Below are 18,988 nucleotides of genomic sequence, written 5' to 3' on the forward strand. Positions count from 1 at the left end.
TATTGCTAAAATACCGGTACACGTTAAGCCCCCCCCCCCCCCCGAGGAGCACTCTGACCCTCCAAAACTTGTTTTCTGGTTCCTTCCCAGTCTGAAATTCTAAAGGCCTGTACACACGATCGGATATTCCGACAACAATTGTGTAATGGATGTGTTTTGTCAGATAATCCGACAGTGTGTATGCCCCATCGGACAATTGTCGGAATTTCCGACAACAAATGTTGGATGGTCATGCTCTTAAATTGTACGACAACAAATGTGTTCTGCCGGATTATCTAATCGTGTGTACACAAGTCCGGACTACAATCCAAAGTGCAAACCCGCATGCTCCGAACCAATGCTAACCATAACACAACATTAGCAGTAGTTGCCCAAAGGGTGGCGCTTAAGAGCAGAAAAACCACGTAGTTTTGTGAATGTTGGCTGAAAAAGTTCTGCCGTCTGTATGCAGAACAAGTTCACGGCCAACGCCCTTCGGGAACAAAAATCCACGGATTTGTCCAATGGAAATCCGATCGTGTGTACGAGGCTTAAGGGTGCATTCACACCTGAGCGTAAAACGCCTGAAAAACGCTTAACGAGCAAAATCCCATTCATTTCAATGACACCTGTTCACATCTGAGCGTTTTGTCTTTTTAGGCAGTTTTTTCTGCTTTTTACATTGGTGAACTTTTGACCTGTACAAAATTGCGGTAAAAACGCGCAACTTTCTGCCTGGAAACGAAACGCTCAGGTGTGAATGCAACCTCCCCAGAACAGAAGGTGTGTACTTGCTGGACACTTACCTGCTGGCTCCTTTCGGCACTGGGACTTGCACGCGGACGTTGATTGCCTGGCTGCAGATACAAATAAAGGAAGCCTAGTAAGGAGAGTTCCCTCTCTATAATCAGAGCTTTTCATTTATAAGCCCCGATCCTCGTATTTCTCAGACTCACCTCTTGGGACTCAGATCACACCGCAGCTTCAAAAAGATTCGCAGCCGACTGCAAAAGAATATTTGACGTTATTCACTAACGCATTCTGATCATTTGAAGTATTCTTCGGCATTACTATTTTATATTCTCCCCATGTTACTGTAGGTTCCCATCCACAATCACAATGTATACTGTCAGGTTATTTGGCATTTACACAAACTGGGCTAGGAGCGTGTATTGCTGTGGAAATTATATAAGGACAAGCTCTTTTAGGACAATGACTGGTATGAACTGGGAATGTATACAATATGGTGATATAGAAATCCAGAAAAATACCTGAAATATCTCAGGCCTCGTACACACGACCGAACATGTCTGCTGAAACTGGGCCGTCGGACCAGTTTCCGCGGACATGTTCGGTCGTCTGTACGGCCGACCGGACAATTTTCCGGCGGATCGGACAGGTTTTCAGCGGACAAATGTTTCTTAGCATGCTAAGAAACATGTCCGCTGGAATCCTGTCCGTCGGACATGTTCGGTCGTCTGTACGACTCACCGGACATGTCCGCTTGGCCGAAAGCCCTCGCATGCGTCGAAGTGATTCGACGCATGCGTGGAAGCATTGACCTTCCAGGGTCGCGCACGTCGCCACGTCATTGTCGCGGCGACGGCGCGGCCACGTCACCGCGTTCGCTGTCCGTGGGAAATTTGGTCTGATGGTGTGTACAGCCATCAGACCAAAATCAGCCAGCGGACATGTCCGATGAAAACGGTCCGCGGACCGTTTTCATCGGACATGTCCCGTCGTGTGTACGAGGCCTAAGAGACCATTTACATTTGTGCTTTCTAACAATACATGCTAAAATGCACGTTGCATGGTAATGCATCTGCAATTTAGTGCTGCGCTGTTCATTGCGGTTGACACCCCAACCCATTGTCCAGTAGAGTCCAAAGCACCACAGTGGCTATACTATGTGTTGTGGTGCGCTGCATTAAAAAAAAAAAAAAAAAAAAGATTGTGTACTTCTATTGTGGTACATTGGCTGCCCATTCATAATGAATGGGCTGCCTCAATGCAACTCATGTTAACACGTGCCTTAACTACTTGTGGTTAAGGACTGCCCGCCTCAGATATACTGCCGCAGGGCGGCTCTATAACCCGAAACGGCATATCCGTACATCGTTGTGTGTAATAGATACTGCGGGCTTGCGCCGCCAATGCGCTGATCCGGCAGCCGCGATGTTCACCAGTCACCCGTGATCGCTCCACAGAGATGCAGAACGAGGATCTGCCTATGTAAACAAGGCAGATCCCCATTCTGACAGGTGAGTACAGAGAGATTGTCTGTAATCAGGAACAGCAATCTTTGTGTACACCCTGTCAGTCCATCCCCCACACAGTTAGAAAGCACCACCCTAGGACATACATAAAGTGCAGTTAGTTTTGCACAGAGTGGCCCCGATCCTCCTGTTCTGGGGTCCCACGGCGGCTCCTTCCCGCATTAGATAACCCCCCCTCTGGGAAGCTCTCTCCCGTGGGGGTTACCTTGCGGGTGCGCTCCTGAGTCATACACTCGGCGCCCATAGACGCTGAGTGTATGGCCCCGCCCCCCATGCCCACATCATTGGATTTGATTAACAGCAGCGGGAGTCAATAGCTGCGCTGCTATCAATCTATCCAATTAAAGTCGGGACTCGGCGGAGAGAAGGACGGCGGGGACACGCCCACGGAAATTCAGGGCTCAGGTAAGTAAAATAAGGGGCTGGGGGGTCGGACACTGCAAGGTCTTTTTTCACCTTAATGCATAGGATGATCGCCCCTGGTGTTAACCCCTTCCCTGCCAGTGTCATTTATACAGTGATCACTGCATTTTTTTAGCACTGATTACTGTATTGGTGTCACTGGTCCCAAAAAGTGTCACTTAGGCTCCATTCACATCTATGCGACAAAACGCCCAACGCTTGTGCCGCTAGAGGGGAGAATTCCCATTGCTGTCTATGGAGATGGTTCACATCTCATAGACGCCGTACGCCTGTTGCCTGAAAAAAAGTCCCGGACCCTTTTTTTCAGGCGACATTGGCGTTCTCCCATTGACAGCAATGGGAAGAATTTGAAAAAAAAAAAAAAGTTTCACACTCGCGGCAAAATACGCCGTTGTCGCGGAGGTGTGAATGGAGCCTTAGGGTCAGATTTGTCCACCGCAATGTCGCAGTCCCACTAAAAATTGCTGATCGCCGCAATTTCTAGTAAAAACAATAAAAAAAAAAAGTCCCTAAATCTATCCCTTATTTTGTAAACGCTATAACTTTTATGCAAACCAATCAATATACGCTTATTGGTATTTGTTTTACCACAAATATGTAGAAGAATACGTATTGGCCTAAACCGATGAAGAATTTTAGATTTATTTTTTGTATTATAGCAAAAAGTAAATATTTTTTTTCAAAAGTGTCACTATTTTTTTGTTTATAGCGCAAAAAAATAAAAACCGAAGAGGTGATCAAATACCACCAAAAGAAAGCTCTATTTGTGGGAAAAAAAGGACGTAAATTTTGTTTGGGTGCAGTGTCTCACGGCCGCGCAATTGTCGGTTAAAGTAATGCAGTGCCGTATCGCAAAAAAAGCGGCCTGGTCTTTAAGGGGGTAAAACCTTCTGGTCCTTAAGTGATTGAAGCACATAAATGCACCACAATGGATCACCTGTGCATTGGCTCCTAGGATACGAGTATCATCGATCCCAGGAGTCAGTGGGCATCCGCTTGTAGCATGCTGGGTAGCCAGCAGCGCCGTATCCCGGAAAAGAAACTACTGGGCTTCAGATGCCCACACTGAAGATGGGAATGTGCTTGCTGAGGAGAGCAAAGTTAGTTTTTAACAAAGAAAATTAATTAGAAAAACTTTACATTTATTAATAAGTCTGTTATGTATAGGATGAGTTGAAACCATCAGAGGTGTGTTTTTTTAACCACTTCAGCCCCAGAAGATTTTTTACCCCCTTTCTGACCAGAGCACTTTTTACAATTCAGCACTGCGTCGCTTTAACTGACAATCACGCGGTTGTGCGACGTTGTACCCAAACAAAATTTGCGTTTTTTTTTTCCCACAAATAGAACTTTCGGCGGTTTTTATTTTTTGCGCTATAAACAAAAAAAGAACAATATTTTTTTAATTTTTGCTAAGAAAACAACAATCTTATATTGATTGGTTTGCGCAAAAGTTATTGTGTCTACAAACTATGGGAAAGATTTATGGCATTTTTATTATTATTTTTTTACTAGTAATAGTGGTGATCTGCGATTTTTAGCGGTATTGCGGACAGATCAGACACATTCACATTTATACAGCGATCAGTGCTATAAAAATGCACTAATTACTGTGTAAATGTCACTGGCAAGGAAGGGGTTAACTCTAGGGGGTGATCAAGGGGTTAACTGCGTGTTCCCTCAGCGTTTTCTAACTGTGTAGGGATGGTAGTGACTGGGAGAGGAGACATTGTTTTTCCTACTTAGTAGGAACAAACGATATGTTTCCTCTTCCCTGACAGCGCAAAGATTTTTGTGTTTACACACACAAATCGGCGTGCTGGCGCTCGTGCACGCAAATGCGCGTGGCCCGTGGCCATCTGCAGCGGGCACACCCTCTGGTGGCCGAAAAAAGATAAGGACATACCCGTTCGGGGTTTCACCCAGGGTAGCCATTCTGCCGCAGTATATCTGTGTGAGCCGGTCAGGAACCGGTTAAAACCAAAGAAGCTGGAACTCCACTTTAACCACTTAAGACCCGGACCATTATGCAGGTTAAGGACCAGGCCCCTTTTTGCGATTCGGCACTGCGTTGATTTAATTGACAATTGCGCAGTTGTGCGACGTGGCTCCCAAACAGAATTGGCGTCCTTTTTTTCCCACAATTAGAGCTTTCTTTTGGTGGTATTTGATCGCCTCTGCAGTTTTTATTTTTTGCGCTATAAACAAAAATAGAGCGACAATTTTGAAAAAAAAATCTATTTTTTACTTTTTGCTCTAATAAATATCCCCCAAAAATATATAAAAAACATATTTTTCCTCAGTTTAGGCCGACACGTATACTTCTACCTATTTTTGGTTAAAAAAAAAATCACAATAAGCGTTTATCGATTGGTTTGTGCAAAATGTATAGCATTTACAAAATAGGGGATAGTTTTATCGCATTTTTATTAATAATTATTTTTTTACTACTAATGGTGCTGATCAGCGTTTTTTTTTTTCGTGACTGCGACATTATGGCAGACACGTCAGACAATTTTGACAAATTTTTGGGACCATTGTCATTTTCACAGCAAAAAGTGCTATAAAAATGCATTGTTTACTGTGAAAATGACAATTTTCATTGTAGAGTTAACCACTAGGGGGCAATGAAGGGGTTAAGTGTGACCTCATATGTGTTTCTAACTGTAGGGGACCTGGGCGTGTGATCTCATTGATTGTGTTTCCCTATATCAGGGAACACACGATCAATGACAGTGCCACTGTGAAGAATGGGGAAGGTGTGTTTACGCTCACCTCTCCCCGTTCTTCGGCTCCGGAAAACTGATCGTGGGACACCAGCGGCGTTCGGGTCCCACGGTCACGGAGCTTCGGGTCGCGCGCGCGACCCCGCGGCTGGGCTTAAAGGGCCACGTACAGGTACGTGGATGTGCCCAGCCGTGCCATTCTGCCGACGTATATCGGCGTGAAGGGGTCCTTAAGTGGTTTATTGCATTGCATCATAAATGACCTGTCTTTTCATCTCCCTGTGCGATGACATCCTTTTTTATGAAGCTAAGAAGTTGTTAATTTTGCTCCTTACCTGCTCCCGGGGTCTCTCTCCACACTGGGGAACAGGTGGAAAGGAAGGGAGGTGCTGAGATTGTCTGAGATTTGATACTGCATCACCGTCAGCTGAGGAAAAGAGATAGGAAAATTTTATAGAAAAAAACATAAAACCAAAGACTTCCGCCCACAACGCAAGATTAAAGGATCACTAAAGGAAATGTTTTTTTTTACCTAAATAGCTTCCTTTACCTTACTGCAGTACTGGTTTCATGTCCTGATTGTTCGTTTTTGCTTTGAAGTTGCTGTAATTCTGCTCTGATCTCCACACTTCCTGGTTGTCTGTTTCCTTATAACCACAGTACTGGGAGCTTTTCACGGTGGTCTAAGCTGTCATTACTGTGTGTCTAAAACTTAACAGAACCAATCAGATTCATTTTAAAAACAAAACACTGCCCTGGATTTGTTTGTTTTTGTTCTGTGTGTCTCTCTAGTTCACAGGAACATGAAACCAGTTTAAAAGTGAAACTAACCTGCAGGCACATTATATGATTGATTTTTATCTATTTGTAATCATTTTTAAAAGGAATCAGTTAACTTTTATGTCTCTATACCCTGTAAACAGTCATTTCAGCAAAAAATTATTTTTCCTTTAGTGACCCTTTAAGCCTGGATTTACACTATTCATATGAGTTGCAGCAAGTGAGGTAACGCACATAAGAAGATATTAACCAATACTAAGCAGTACCCTAAAAAAGTCTACCATTTGTCTTGAGTTCGAGTGTCTTTCTGGTATAAAATGTTCCTAGGTGCTCCTGTAGCCTGGACCTCATAGCTATATAGTTGTAGAAGACCATCAAAGGCTCTGCTGCTCTGACTGCAAGTCACAAGAGAGACGTGGAGTAAGATTTAGTGATGTCACTTCTGTGATGCTCACTGTTCTCCTTGCTGAAGAGAAAGTTGTACTGGAGGATCTGTAGTGCAAGGATCTCTCTGCTTCCACTTTATTCATTTTCTGGATTTTTGCTCTCGCCTTTCCTGCTTCTTATTGATCATAAACCCACCAAGTCTTCCAATCACCGGTCACCTGGAGTGGGGGGCACAGACAGAAGGCTGCAAAGCTCTGCCAAGATGGCCACCTCCACACAAAGCATGGGAAGTCAGTAATGGAGAAAAAAGTCAGCTGCAGGGAGACCACAGGCAATACTGATGCCTAGCCCTTTGCCCTCTGCTTTCCTGTTTTAGGTACATCTTCCAAATTTCAGGTCCTGTTTAAAAACTATATTAAAAACAAGGGGGCAGATCCACAGAGCGAGTACGCCGGCGTATCTACTGATACGGCGGCGTACTTTCAAATTTCCCGCGTCGTATCTTTGGTTTGAATCCTCAAACGAAGATACGACGGCATCAGGGTTAGATCCGACAGGCGTATGGCTTCGTACGCCTTCGGATCTTAGATGCAATACTTCGGCGTCCGCTGGGTGGAGTTCTCGTTGTTTTCCGTGTCGAGTATGCAAATTGGCTATTTCCGACGATCCACGAACGTACGTGCGGCCGCATTCTCTTACGTCGTCTCTAGTCGGCTTTTTCCGGCGTATAGTTAAAGCTGGTGTTTTGCAGCGTATAGTTAGACTTGCCATGTTAAGTATGGCCGTCGTTCCCGCGTTTATTTAGTGTGCATGCGCAGTTCATTCGGTGTGGGGACGCGCTTCATTTAAATAAAACACGCCCCCAATTGCCGATTTGAATTACGCGCCGCTACGCCGCTTGAGATACACTACGCCGCCGTAACTTACGGCGCAAATTCTTTATGGATTCGATTTAAAGCCAGGTAAGGTACGGCGGCGTAGTGTATCTCGGATACGATGCGCCGGGGCAGATCTTTGTGGATCTGCCCCAAGGTATGAAGGCTTATGCTCAGGTTTATTTCTAGTGGATGGTTTTCAAACTGATTTTGTTATACATTTTACATTTGTATAACATCTTCATTGTCCCATTAAACATTTAATAAAAATGCAGACATGAAACTTTATTTGGAAAGCAAACTGAATTTTCCAACAAGAAATTCATCCACACCCTGGAGCTTTGGAGAGTTGGGGGGAGCACCTAAAGCCTGCTGGAGTAAGGAGTAAGGTACAGTGCCTTGAAAAAGTATTCATACCCCTTGAAATTTTCCACATTTTGTTATGTTACAACCAAAAACTTAAATGTATTTTATTGGTACTTTATGTGATAGATGAACATAAAGTGGCACACAATTGTGAAGTGGAAGGAAAATTATAAATGGTTTTCAAAATGTTTTACAAATAAATGTGTGAAAAGTGTGGCGTGTTTTTCTATTAAGCACCCCGGAGTCAATACTTTGTAGAACCCCCTTTCACTGCAATTACAGCTGAAAGTCTTTTTGGGGATGTCTCTACCAGCTTTGCACATCTAGAGAGTGACATTTCTGCCCATTCTTCTTTGCAAAATATCTCAAGCTCTGTCAGATTGGATGGAGAGCGTCTGGGATCAGCAATTTTCAAGTCTTGCCACAGATTCCAAATTAAATTTAGGTCTGGACTGTGACTGGGCCATTCTAACACATGAATATTCTTTTATCTAAACCATTCCATTGTAGCTCTGGCTGTATGTTTAGGGTCGTTGTCCTGCTGGAAGGTGAACCTCCTCCCCAGTCTCAAGTCTTTTGTAGACTCTAAGGCCTCGTACACACGACAGAGATTCTCGGCAGAATTCGCCGAGAAACTCGGTCAAAACCCGGATTCTGCCGAGAATCTCTGTCGTCTGTACAGTTTTGGCTCGATGGAGCCGCCGAGGAGCTCGACGAGAAAATAGAGAACATGTTCTCTATTTTCTCGTTGGCCGCGTTGTTCTATAGGAGAAGGCGGCCCGCCGAGCTCCTCGGCGGCTTCATCCCAAAACGAGACGAGGAACTCGACGTGCCAAGCACGTCGAGTTCCTCTGTCGTGTGTACGGGGCCTAACAGGTTTTCTTCTGAGATTGTCCTGTATTTGGCTCCTTCCATCTTCCCATCAACTCTGACCAGCTTCCCTGTCCCTGCTGAAGAAAATAATCCCCACAATATGATGCTGCCACCACCATGTTTCACGGTGGGGATGGCGTGTTCAGGGTGGTGCGCAGAGTTAGTTTTCCACCACACATAGGGCTAGATTCAGCAACGATTTATGCCGGCGTATCCATAGATACGCCGCGTAAATTCAAAGCTGCGCCGGCGTATCTTTCTGTATTCAGAAAGCAAGATACGCCGACATTAGCCTAAGATACGACTGGCATAAGTCTCTTACGCCGTCGTATCTTAGGGTGCATTCTCACGCTGGCCGCTAGGTGGAGCTTCCGTCGTTTTCGACGGAAAGTATGCAAATTACCTAGATACGCCGATTCACAAACGTACGTGCGCCCGGCGTTCGTTTTTTACGTTGTTTGCGTAAGGCTTTTTCGTTGTGCCTGCTTCTATGAGGCGCACTCAATGTTAAGTATGGACGTCGTTCCCGCTTCGATTTTTTACGTTGTTTGCGTAAGTCGTTCGCGAATAGGGCTGGACGTAATTTATGTTCAAGTCGAAACCAATGACGTCCTTGCGACGTCATTTGGAGCAATGCACACTGGGATATGTACACGGACGGCGCATGCGCCGTTCGTACAAAAGGTCAACAAACATTAACATAAAACACGCCCCCCCCCTTACACATTTGAATTACGCGCGCTTACGCCAGCCCCATTAACGCTACGCCGCCGCAACTTACGGAGCAAGTGCTTTGTGAATACTGCACTTGCTCCTGTAAGTTGCGGCGGCGTAGCGTAAATACGATAAGTTGCGCCGCCGTTAGATTGTGCGCCCCTACCTGAATCTAGCCCATAGCGTTTTTCTTTTAGGCCAAAAAGTTTAATTTTGGTCTCATCTGACCAGAGCACCTTCTTCCACATGTTTGCTGTGTCCCCCACATGGCCAACAAAACTCCACAAACTGCAAATAGGACTTCTTATGGCTTTTGTTCAACAATGATTTTCTTCTTGCCACTCTTCCATATGGGCCATATTTGTGGAGAACACGACTAATAGTTGTCCTGTGGACAGATTCTCCCCCCTGAGCTGTGGATCTCTGCAGCTCCTCCAGAGTTATCATGGGCCTCTTCGCTGCCCCTCTGATAAATGCTCTCCTTGCCCGGCCTGTCAGTTTAGGTGGCCGACCATATCTTGGTAGGTTTGCAGTTGTGCCATTCTCTTTTCATTTTCAGATGATGGATTGAACAGAGCTCTGTTCAAAGCTTGGGATATTTTTTTTATAACCGAACCCTGCTTTAATCTTCTCCACAACTTTATCCCTGACCTGTCTGGTGTGTTCCTTGGCCTTCATGGTGCTGTTTATTCACTTAAAGGAACACTAAAGGTTCGTTTTTTTATTAGATCAATTGATTGCTGTAAGCTAGAGCATTTAAATATCACTTACCTCGTTTTTCCTTTTGACCTCCAAAATACAGTAATCCAGGTTTGAAAATGCCATTTCCTGTCTCTCCTCTTCTTGCTTTCCACCAGCATCTGAGCCGTTTTTCATGGTGGAAAGCAGAATGTGCTCACCCCCTCCCTATGACTACAGCCCTGCATGAAGATGCTCTCTTATACCTCACAGGCATGGAGGCCAAGCCTAATGGGAACTGTAGTTCCCATTAGGCCGTGATGTAGCAAGAATGAATGCGCACCGCAAACCAGGAAGTCAGTGAGAATAATGATTGAGGAGTGCTGGAGGTGAATAGAACAGCTCGATTTCAACAGGTATCAAACTAGTTATAATGCAAAACATTACTTTTTACCTTATCAGCTACTGTCAGACTTTAATTTAAGAGGAAAATGTTTTTGTCTTTACAACCTCTTTAAGTATTCTAACAAACCTCTGAGGGCTTCACAGAACAGCTGTATTTCTACTGAGATTAAATTACACATAGACGGACTCTATTTACTAATTAGGTGACTCCTGAAGACAATTGGTTTCACTAGATTTTAGTTAGGGGTAGGGTTGTCCCGATACCACTTTTTTAGGACCGAGTACAAGTACCGATACTTTTTTTCAAGTAGTCACCGATACCGAATACCGATACTTTTTTTTTTAAATGCAGCCACGTCCCTTAATTCAGCCATGTCCCTAAATTCAGCCATGTCTCTAAATTCAGCCATGTCTCTAAATTCAGCCATGTCCCTAAATTCAGCCATGTCCCTAAAGTCCCCATCAGCAGTGTTCACCGCAAAACATCCCCATCAGCACAGCAATGTCCCTGTCAGCGGTGTCCCCATCAGCACAGCAATGTCCCCATCAGCAGTGTCCCCAGCAGCATGTGTCCCCATAACCGCTGATGGGGACACCTCTGATGGGGACATTGCTGTGCTGATGGGGACATCGATTATGGGGTCACCGCTGATGGGGACATTGCTATCCTGATGGGGACACCATTGATGTGGACACCCATGTCCCCATCAGCAGTGTGCCAAACAACGGTGTCCCCATCAGAACAGAAATGTCCCCATCAGCGGTGTGCCAAACAACGGTGTCCCCAGCAATGTCCCCATCAGCAGTGTGCCAAACAACGGTGTCCCCAGCAATGTCCCCATCAGAACAGAAATGTCCCCATCAGTAGTGTCTCCATCATCGCTGATGGGGACACCTCTGATGGGGACATTGCTGTGCTGATACCATTGATGGGGACACCTGTGTCCTCATCAGCGGTGTCCCCATCAGAACAGCAATGTCACCATCAGAACAGCAATGTCCCCAGCTGCACAGCAATGTCCCCATCAGCAGTGTCCCCAGCTGCACAGCAATGTCCCCAGCAGCAAGTGTCCCCAGCAGCAGTGTCTCCATCATCGCTGATGGGGACATTGCTGTTCTGATGGGGGACACCATTGATGGGGACACCCGTGTCCTCATCAGCGGTGTCCCCATCAGAACAGCAATGTCCCCATCAGCAGTGTCCCCAGCTGCACAGCAATGTCCCCAGCAGCAAGTGTCCCCAGCAGCAAGTGTCCCCAGCAGCAGTGTCTCCATCATCGCTGATGGGGACATTGCTGTGCTGATGGGGACACCCGTGTCCTCATCAGCGGTGTCCCCATCAGAACAGAAATGTCCCCATCAGCAGTGTCCCCAGCTGCACAGCTTGTGTCCCCATCAGCTTGTGTCCCCAGCAGCAGTGTCCCCAGCAGAAGTGTCCCCATAAGCATGTGTCCCCATCAGCGCAGCACAGCAATGTCCCCATCAGCGTTGTGCAACATTCACTTGCCTTCGCTGTAGCCGGCTTTTGCTCCTCTTCTTTTTTTCTTAGATTCCAGAGTCCCGACTCCCGCCCGCTGCTACACACGTGGAAGATTTGTCATTTCAAACAGCGGGCGGGAAGAGGGGAGGTGCCGCGCCTGTGACGTCACTGGTTGTCGGGACATCGGCGGTCCCAGCAGCCAATCAAAAAGCACAGCGGGCGGGCCGGATCGAACACACAAGCGGGCTGGGGTTTGGAGACCCCTGCGCTAGGGGAACACAACAGCTGTCATTTGCATTTGAATAGCTGGGTGTTCCCCCCCGCCGTGCTGTCATGTATAGCCCCTCCCCCTTGCCCAGAAACTTTGATAGACAGTCGTATCAAAGTGCCCGGGCAAGGGGGAGGGGCTATACATGACGGCGCGGCGGGGGAACACCCAGCTATTCAAATGCAAATGACAGCTGTTGTGTTCCCCCTTGCATAGTAACTAGATGTCGGCAGCGGCGAGGGGAGGGGGATTGAGCAGCTCTCCTCTCCACCATACGAGGACTGCTCTGCTCCGCTCTCCACCTGCACTCGGAAAAAAAAAAAAAGTATTCTATTTAGGCATCGGGAGTATTTGCGCGAGTACAAGTACTAGCGCAAATACTCGGTATTGGTCCCGATACTAGTATCGGTATCGGGACAACCCTAGTTAGGGGTATCAGAGTAAAGGGGGCTGGATACAAATTCACGCCACACTTTTCACATATTTATTTGTAAAAAAAAAAAAAAATCAAAACAAATGTATGGTTTTCCTTCCACTTCACAATTATGTGCCACTTTGTGTTGGTAACATGACAAAATGTGGAAAAGTTCAAGGGGTATGAATACTTTTTCAAGGCACTATAAGTATTACAGCTTATCCCTAAAGCCGGCCATAGATGGTTCAAATCTCGCCCGGTTCAGCAGGGACTGGCCTAAATTTGAACCTTGTATGGGCCGGCTGATTGTACCCAGGTTTATCAATCGTATTTTTCATGTGATTATTGCCAGTGGCTATAGCTAGCAACAATCCCTGTGTGTTCTTCTGACAGGAACGACTTTCCTCACTCCTCCCCACCGGGAGAGCACAAGAGCTCCTCAGGAGGGATTGGGAATCAAGCGATTTTATTTTTCTGCCCTGCAACCAGTCTATGGCTGGCTTTAAGAGTGAACAAGCATTTAATGTTTGCCGAGCCGACTGCACAGGTATATTTATCTGTAATTCCCAGAGTTCAGCTATAACTCCTAGACCAGTTGACCTAAGTGACCGAGCAGAAAGTGATGGTTCGTTAGGTCTCATGCCGCGTACACACGATAATTTTTCGGCATGAAAAAAAAAAACTACGTTTTTAAAGACGTCATTTTAAATGATCGTGTGTGGGCTACACATCATTTTTCGGCTTCTGAAAAATTCGAACACGCTGCATTTTTTTAACGTTGTTTTAAAAAAAATCGTTTTTCGGGTTGTAAAAAATGATCGTGTGTGGGCTAAAACGACGTTTTAAACCCGCACATGCCCAGAAGCAAGTTATGAGATGGGAGCGCTCGTTCTGATAAAACTAACATTCATAATGGAGTAAGCACATTCATCACGCTGTAACAGACAAAAAAGCGCGAATCGTCTTTTACTAACAAGGAATCAGCTAAAAGCAGCCCAAAGGCGAATAAAACTTCCCCTTTATAGTGCCGTCGTACGACCGCGCTTTGTTTATCATTTTTCAAAAACTATGGTGTGTGGGCAACATCGTTTTTAATGATGAAGTTGGAAAAACATTGGCCCAGATTCAGTAAGAATCTGCGCCTTTCTTACGCAGGCACAGGGCAGCGTTTTTGCCCTGTGCCCGCGCAAATTTTCTGCGCTGCCCGCGATTCACGGAGCAGAAGCTCCGTAAATTGCGGGGGCGCTGTGTTAACTTGCCCGGCATCTGGGCGCCTAATGTAAATGATCCCGCCGGGGGCGGGAATCATTTAAATTAGGCGCGCTCCCGCGCCGAGCGTAGAGCGCATGCTCCGTCGGGAAACTTTCCCGACGTGCATTGCGGCAAATGTCGTCGCAAGGACGTCATTTGCTTCAAAGTAAACGTGAATGGCGTCCAGCGCCATTCACGATTCACTTACGCAAACTACGTAAAGTTCAAATTTCGCGACGCGGGACTGACGGGTATACGTAACATTGGCTGCCCCTGCTAATAGCAGGGGCAGCCTTACGCGAAAACCGCCGTACGCAAACGACGTAAACTGTGTACACAGGGCTCGCGTAACGTTGTGAATCGGCGTTAGTATGCAATTTGCATACTATACGCTGAGCACAACGGGAACGCCACCTAGCGGCCATCGCAAGAATGCAGCCTAAGATATGCGGGCATAAGAGCCTTATGCCACGCATATCTTAGGCTGCAGTCGGCGTAACGAGGTTCCTGAATCAGGAGCATTCGTTACGCCGGCGCAAGTAAGCAATTGCGCTGCGTAACTATGGTTACGCAGGCGCAATTGCTCTCTGAATCCTGGCCAGTAACATGGAATATATTGGTGTGACTCACCTCTCCCTGAGGAGGAAGGACTTTCAGGATCCGACTGACCTCAAATTCATCCAGCTTTACAGATTCATGAAACTGACAGCTGTCCACCCGCACTGCCGACCCGTATCCTGTGTAAGAAGAATTGGAGCGTTACAATTACAACAAATGGCTGAAGGCTTAAAGTGACTTGTACCAAAAAGAAAAATCTGCTGACAGATATAAAATACCTGCAGCAGTTTTTACTCCTTATATCCCATCGCACATACCCCTGAACACCTCCTGCAGTAGGTGGGTGCCGGAGCTGCTGCCAGCATTTACTTGGATGAGTCGCATTCACCCTCTGAACAGAACTGGGGGTCATATTTGTGTGGTCGCAAAGCATCTCAGCATGTTTACAACCTCACCTGGTTGCCTTTGCAGCTTAACCGCTTCAGCCCCCGGAAGATTTTACCACCTTCCTGACCAGAGAACTTTGGCCCTGCGTCGCTTTAACTGATAATTGAGCGGTCATGCAACGTTGTACCCAAACACAATTGACGTCCTTTTTTCCCCCCACCAATAGAGCTTTCGTTTGGTGGTATTTGATCACCTTTGCACTATAAAAGAAAAAAAGAGCGACAAATTTGAAAAAAAACAAGCGATTTTTAACTTTTTGCTATAATAAATATCCCCCAAAAATGTCTTAATGTCTTTGTATAAGTAGTTTTATACTGTTTATATATCAATACATTTTGTATAATTTAATCAAAGAATCAATTTATACAAAATGTATTGATATATAAACAGTATAAAACTACTTATACAATTAGGGCTATAGATGGATAGATCGGTCCATTGGGCTATCTTTAGCCCCAATTGTATTAGTATTTGTACTTATTTGTAGTTTTTTTTTGTATAATTGATTTTTTGCACCTTAAAACTCTGCTTACTGCCCTCTTGGGGCCTATACACTTTTCTGTTATATCTATACACAAATGTTTTGCCTCTCACTTCTATTCTAAACTAAATGAGCCGTTTTACAAGGTGATCGTTTACAATCACCAAGATTAAAAAAAAAAACCTGTGTGTTCCCTCCATCCCTCCTCACCAACACTTACCTGGCTCCTGTATCTCTCCCTCTCTTACTGGTCTCACAGGCTTTGCTGAGAACAGCGGGAGCCATCGACTCCCGCTGCTGTCAGTCAAATCCAGTGAGCGGGGGTACGAGGCCGTGCCGGGCTGTGTGTCTATAGACACGTACAGCCTGGCTCAGAAATGATCCTGCATGTCTGCCCCCATAGCAATTGACTTACTATGGGGGGGGGGGGTGAGACACAGAAGAGGAGGAGCCAAGATCACCAGCAGGGAACCCCAAAAGACGGGGTAAATGGTGGCTCTGTGCAATACCATTGCACAGAGCAGGTTAGCATAACCCTGTTTTTTTTTTTTTTTATAAAAGATAAATAAATTAGACTTTCCAATCACTTTAACCGCTTCCGGACCGCCGCATGTACATTTACGTCGGCAGAATGGTACAGACAGGCACATTGGCGTACCTGTACGTCCCTGCCTAGACGTGGGTCGGGGGTCCGATCGGGACCCCCCCCCCCCCCGGTACATGCGGCGGTTCCCGTGGCTTCAGGAGCGATCCGGGACAAGGGGGCGGCTGTTCGTTTTTGTCCGCCCCCTCCGGATCGCTCACAGCCAATGCGAGCACTCCCCCGTGTGTCACTTCCTCCTCCTGTGTAAACACAGGAAGGGGGAAGTGATGTGATCTCTCCTCTTGGCGGTATTTTCAACCGCCGCTGAGGAGAGATCACATCACACAGTGAGTCTGCACAACACTACACTGACACACACTACACATAGGCACATTAAACCCCTTGCGATCACCCCCCCTGTCACAGTGTCACTGAATGCAGTGATCATATATGTACTGATCACTGCATTTAGTGTCAGTGTGACAGTTAGTGTGACAGGCAGTTAGTGTTAGGTCCAGGGTAGCCCCCGTACCCCCCCCCTAATAAAGTTTTAACCCCTTGATCACCGCCCTAGTTAACCCTTTCACTCCCTATTGCCAGTGTCACTAAGCGATCATTTTTCTGATCGCTGTATTAGTGTCACTGTTGCCGCTAGGTAGCTAATTTTTTTTTTATTGCGATTTTTTTTTTTTACTCTAGACATGTGGCTGAATAAATTTTGGCCTAAATGTTTGACTAAAATTTAGTTTATTTGATTTTTCTTATAACAAAAAGTAAAAAATATAGATTTTTTTCAAAAATGTCGCTCTATTTTTGTATATAGCGCAAAAAAAAAAAAAATCGCAGAGGCGATCAAATACCACCAAAAGAAAGCTCTATTTGTGGGAAGAAAAGGTCGCAAATTTTGTTTGGGAGCCACGTCGCACGACCGCACAATTGTCTGTTAAAGCGACGCAGTGCCGAATTGTAAAAACCCCTTGGGTCATTTAGCAGCATATTGGTCCGGTCCTTAAGTGGTTAAGGGGCTGTTTTTAAAAGCATCTCAAGGCACCCTCGTCTAAAATGTAAAAAATGCAATGTTACTTATTAATGGGAAACCTGGGAGGATGCACACAACAGCTTCAATGAAATTACCTTCACGCCAGAGGTCCCACCAAACCTCATAAGAAGCCCCCTCATCACTAAATCCCCCAATCATGTCAGAGTTCCCATATCACTTCTGAGGTCCTCCCATCATGTCAGAGTCCCCCCCTTCACACCAGAGTACCCCCATGGCAAAGTCCTAACATTCCATCAACCCCTGTACCCTGTTAATGTACTGATACAATTGTTTCCCTTTGGGTGGATCTACATTTGGATCAGATCACACATCTTGGATGCATACATTACTCCATCAGGGATGACCAGCGTGGTCCTGAACATACACAGGAAAACTTGTGGCTGAAGTGGGTTTTTGGGTTTATAGTAGCTGGCTTCTGAAATCACAACACTGAAGTATAAATTTGCAGATATACAGTGGATATAAAAAGTCTACACACCCCTGTTCAAATGTCAGGTTTCTGTGATGTAAAAAAAAAAATGAGACAAAGATAAATCATTTCAGAACCTTTTCACCTTTAATGTGACTGATAAACTGTACAACTCAATTGAATAAAAAAATTAAATCTTTTAGGTGGCTGGAAGTAAAAATAAAATAATATGGTTGCATAAGTGTGCACACCCTTACACTAACGACGTTGCCTACACACCATCGCTTTTTAAAAATGCTCTAGCAAAGCGCGGTTACGTTCAGCACGTACGGCGGCACTCTGTCCCATTCAAACTTGCGTCATAACTTGCTTCTGAGCATGCGCGGGTTTAAAAACGTTGTTTTAAACGTCGTTTTACCCACACACTATCATTTTAAATTACACAAAAAGAAAAACAACATAAAAAATTGAAGCATGTTCGAATTTTTTTTTGTCGTTTTTCAGAAGACATAAAACGACGTTTTCCCCCACACACGGTCATTTTAAATGACGTTTTTAAAAGGGTCGTTTTTTTTCATCACAAAAAACGACCATCTGTACGCGGCATAATACTTTGTTGAAGCACCATTTGATTGTATTACAGCACTCAGTCTTTCTGGATATGAGTCTATCAGCATGGTACATCTTGACTTGTCAATATTTGCCCACTCTTCTTTTCAAAAACACTCCAAATCTGTCAGATCTGTGCACAGCCCTCTTCAGATCACCCCACACATTTTAATGGGATTCAGGTCTGGGCTCTGGCTGGGCCATTCCAAAACAAATCTTCTGCTGGTAAAGCCATTCCTTTGTTGATTTGGATGCGTTGTCATGCTGAAAGATGAAGTTCCTCTTCATGTTCAGCTTTCTAGCAGAAGCCTGAAGTTCTTGTGCCAATATTGACTGGTATTTGGAACTGTTCATAATTCCCTCTACCTTGACTAAGGCCCCTGTTCCAGCTGATGAAAAACAGCCCCAAAACATGATGCTGTCACCACCATGCTTCACTGTGGGTATGGTGTTCATTTGGTGATGCGCAGTGTTGTTTGCCCCAAACCTATCTTTTGGAATTATGGCCAAAAAGTTCATTCTTGGTTTCATCAGACAATATCACATTTCCCCACATGCTTTTGGGAGATTACAGATGTGTTTTTGCAAAATTTAGCCGGGCTTGGATTTTTTTTTTCGTAAGAAAAGGCTTCTGTCTTGCCACTCTACCCCATAGTCCAGACATATGAAGAATACAGGAGATTGTTGTCACATGTACCACACAGCCAGTACTTGGCAGATATTCCTGCAGCTCCTTTAATTTTGCTGTAGTCCTCTTGGCAGCCTCCCTGACCAGTTTTCTTCTCATCTTTTCATCAATTTCGGAGGGACGTCCAGTTCTTGGTAATGTCCCTGTTGTGCCATATTTTCTCCACCTGATGATGATGGTCTTCACTGTGTTCCATGGTATATCTAATGCCTTGGAAATTCTTTTGTACTCTTCTCCTGACTGAAACCTTTTAACAA

The 18,988-nt window shown here is 45.4% G+C and overlaps 1 protein-coding gene across 1 annotated transcript in view; it reads right to left on the bottom strand.

Annotated features, from left to right (window-relative positions):
* The window catches only part of AP4M1 (adaptor related protein complex 4 subunit mu 1), a 69,966-nt gene that overhangs the window by 12,324 nt on the left and 38,654 nt on the right, over positions 1–18,988 (bottom strand). The window contains exons 11-14 of the mRNA XM_040346755.1: positions 14,527–14,633; positions 5,740–5,831; positions 936–983; positions 786–836 (exon numbers count right to left, since the gene is read on the bottom strand). Of these exons, the coding sequence (XP_040202689.1) occupies positions 786–836; positions 936–983; positions 5,740–5,831; positions 14,527–14,633 (298 nt within the window). The remainder of the gene's footprint in view (positions 1–785; positions 837–935; positions 984–5,739; positions 5,832–14,526; positions 14,634–18,988) is intronic.

This window comes from Rana temporaria, chromosome 3, assembly GCF_905171775.1.
Source record: "Rana temporaria chromosome 3, aRanTem1.1, whole genome shotgun sequence".
NCBI classification, from domain to species: Eukaryota; Metazoa; Chordata; class Amphibia; order Anura; family Ranidae; genus Rana; species Rana temporaria.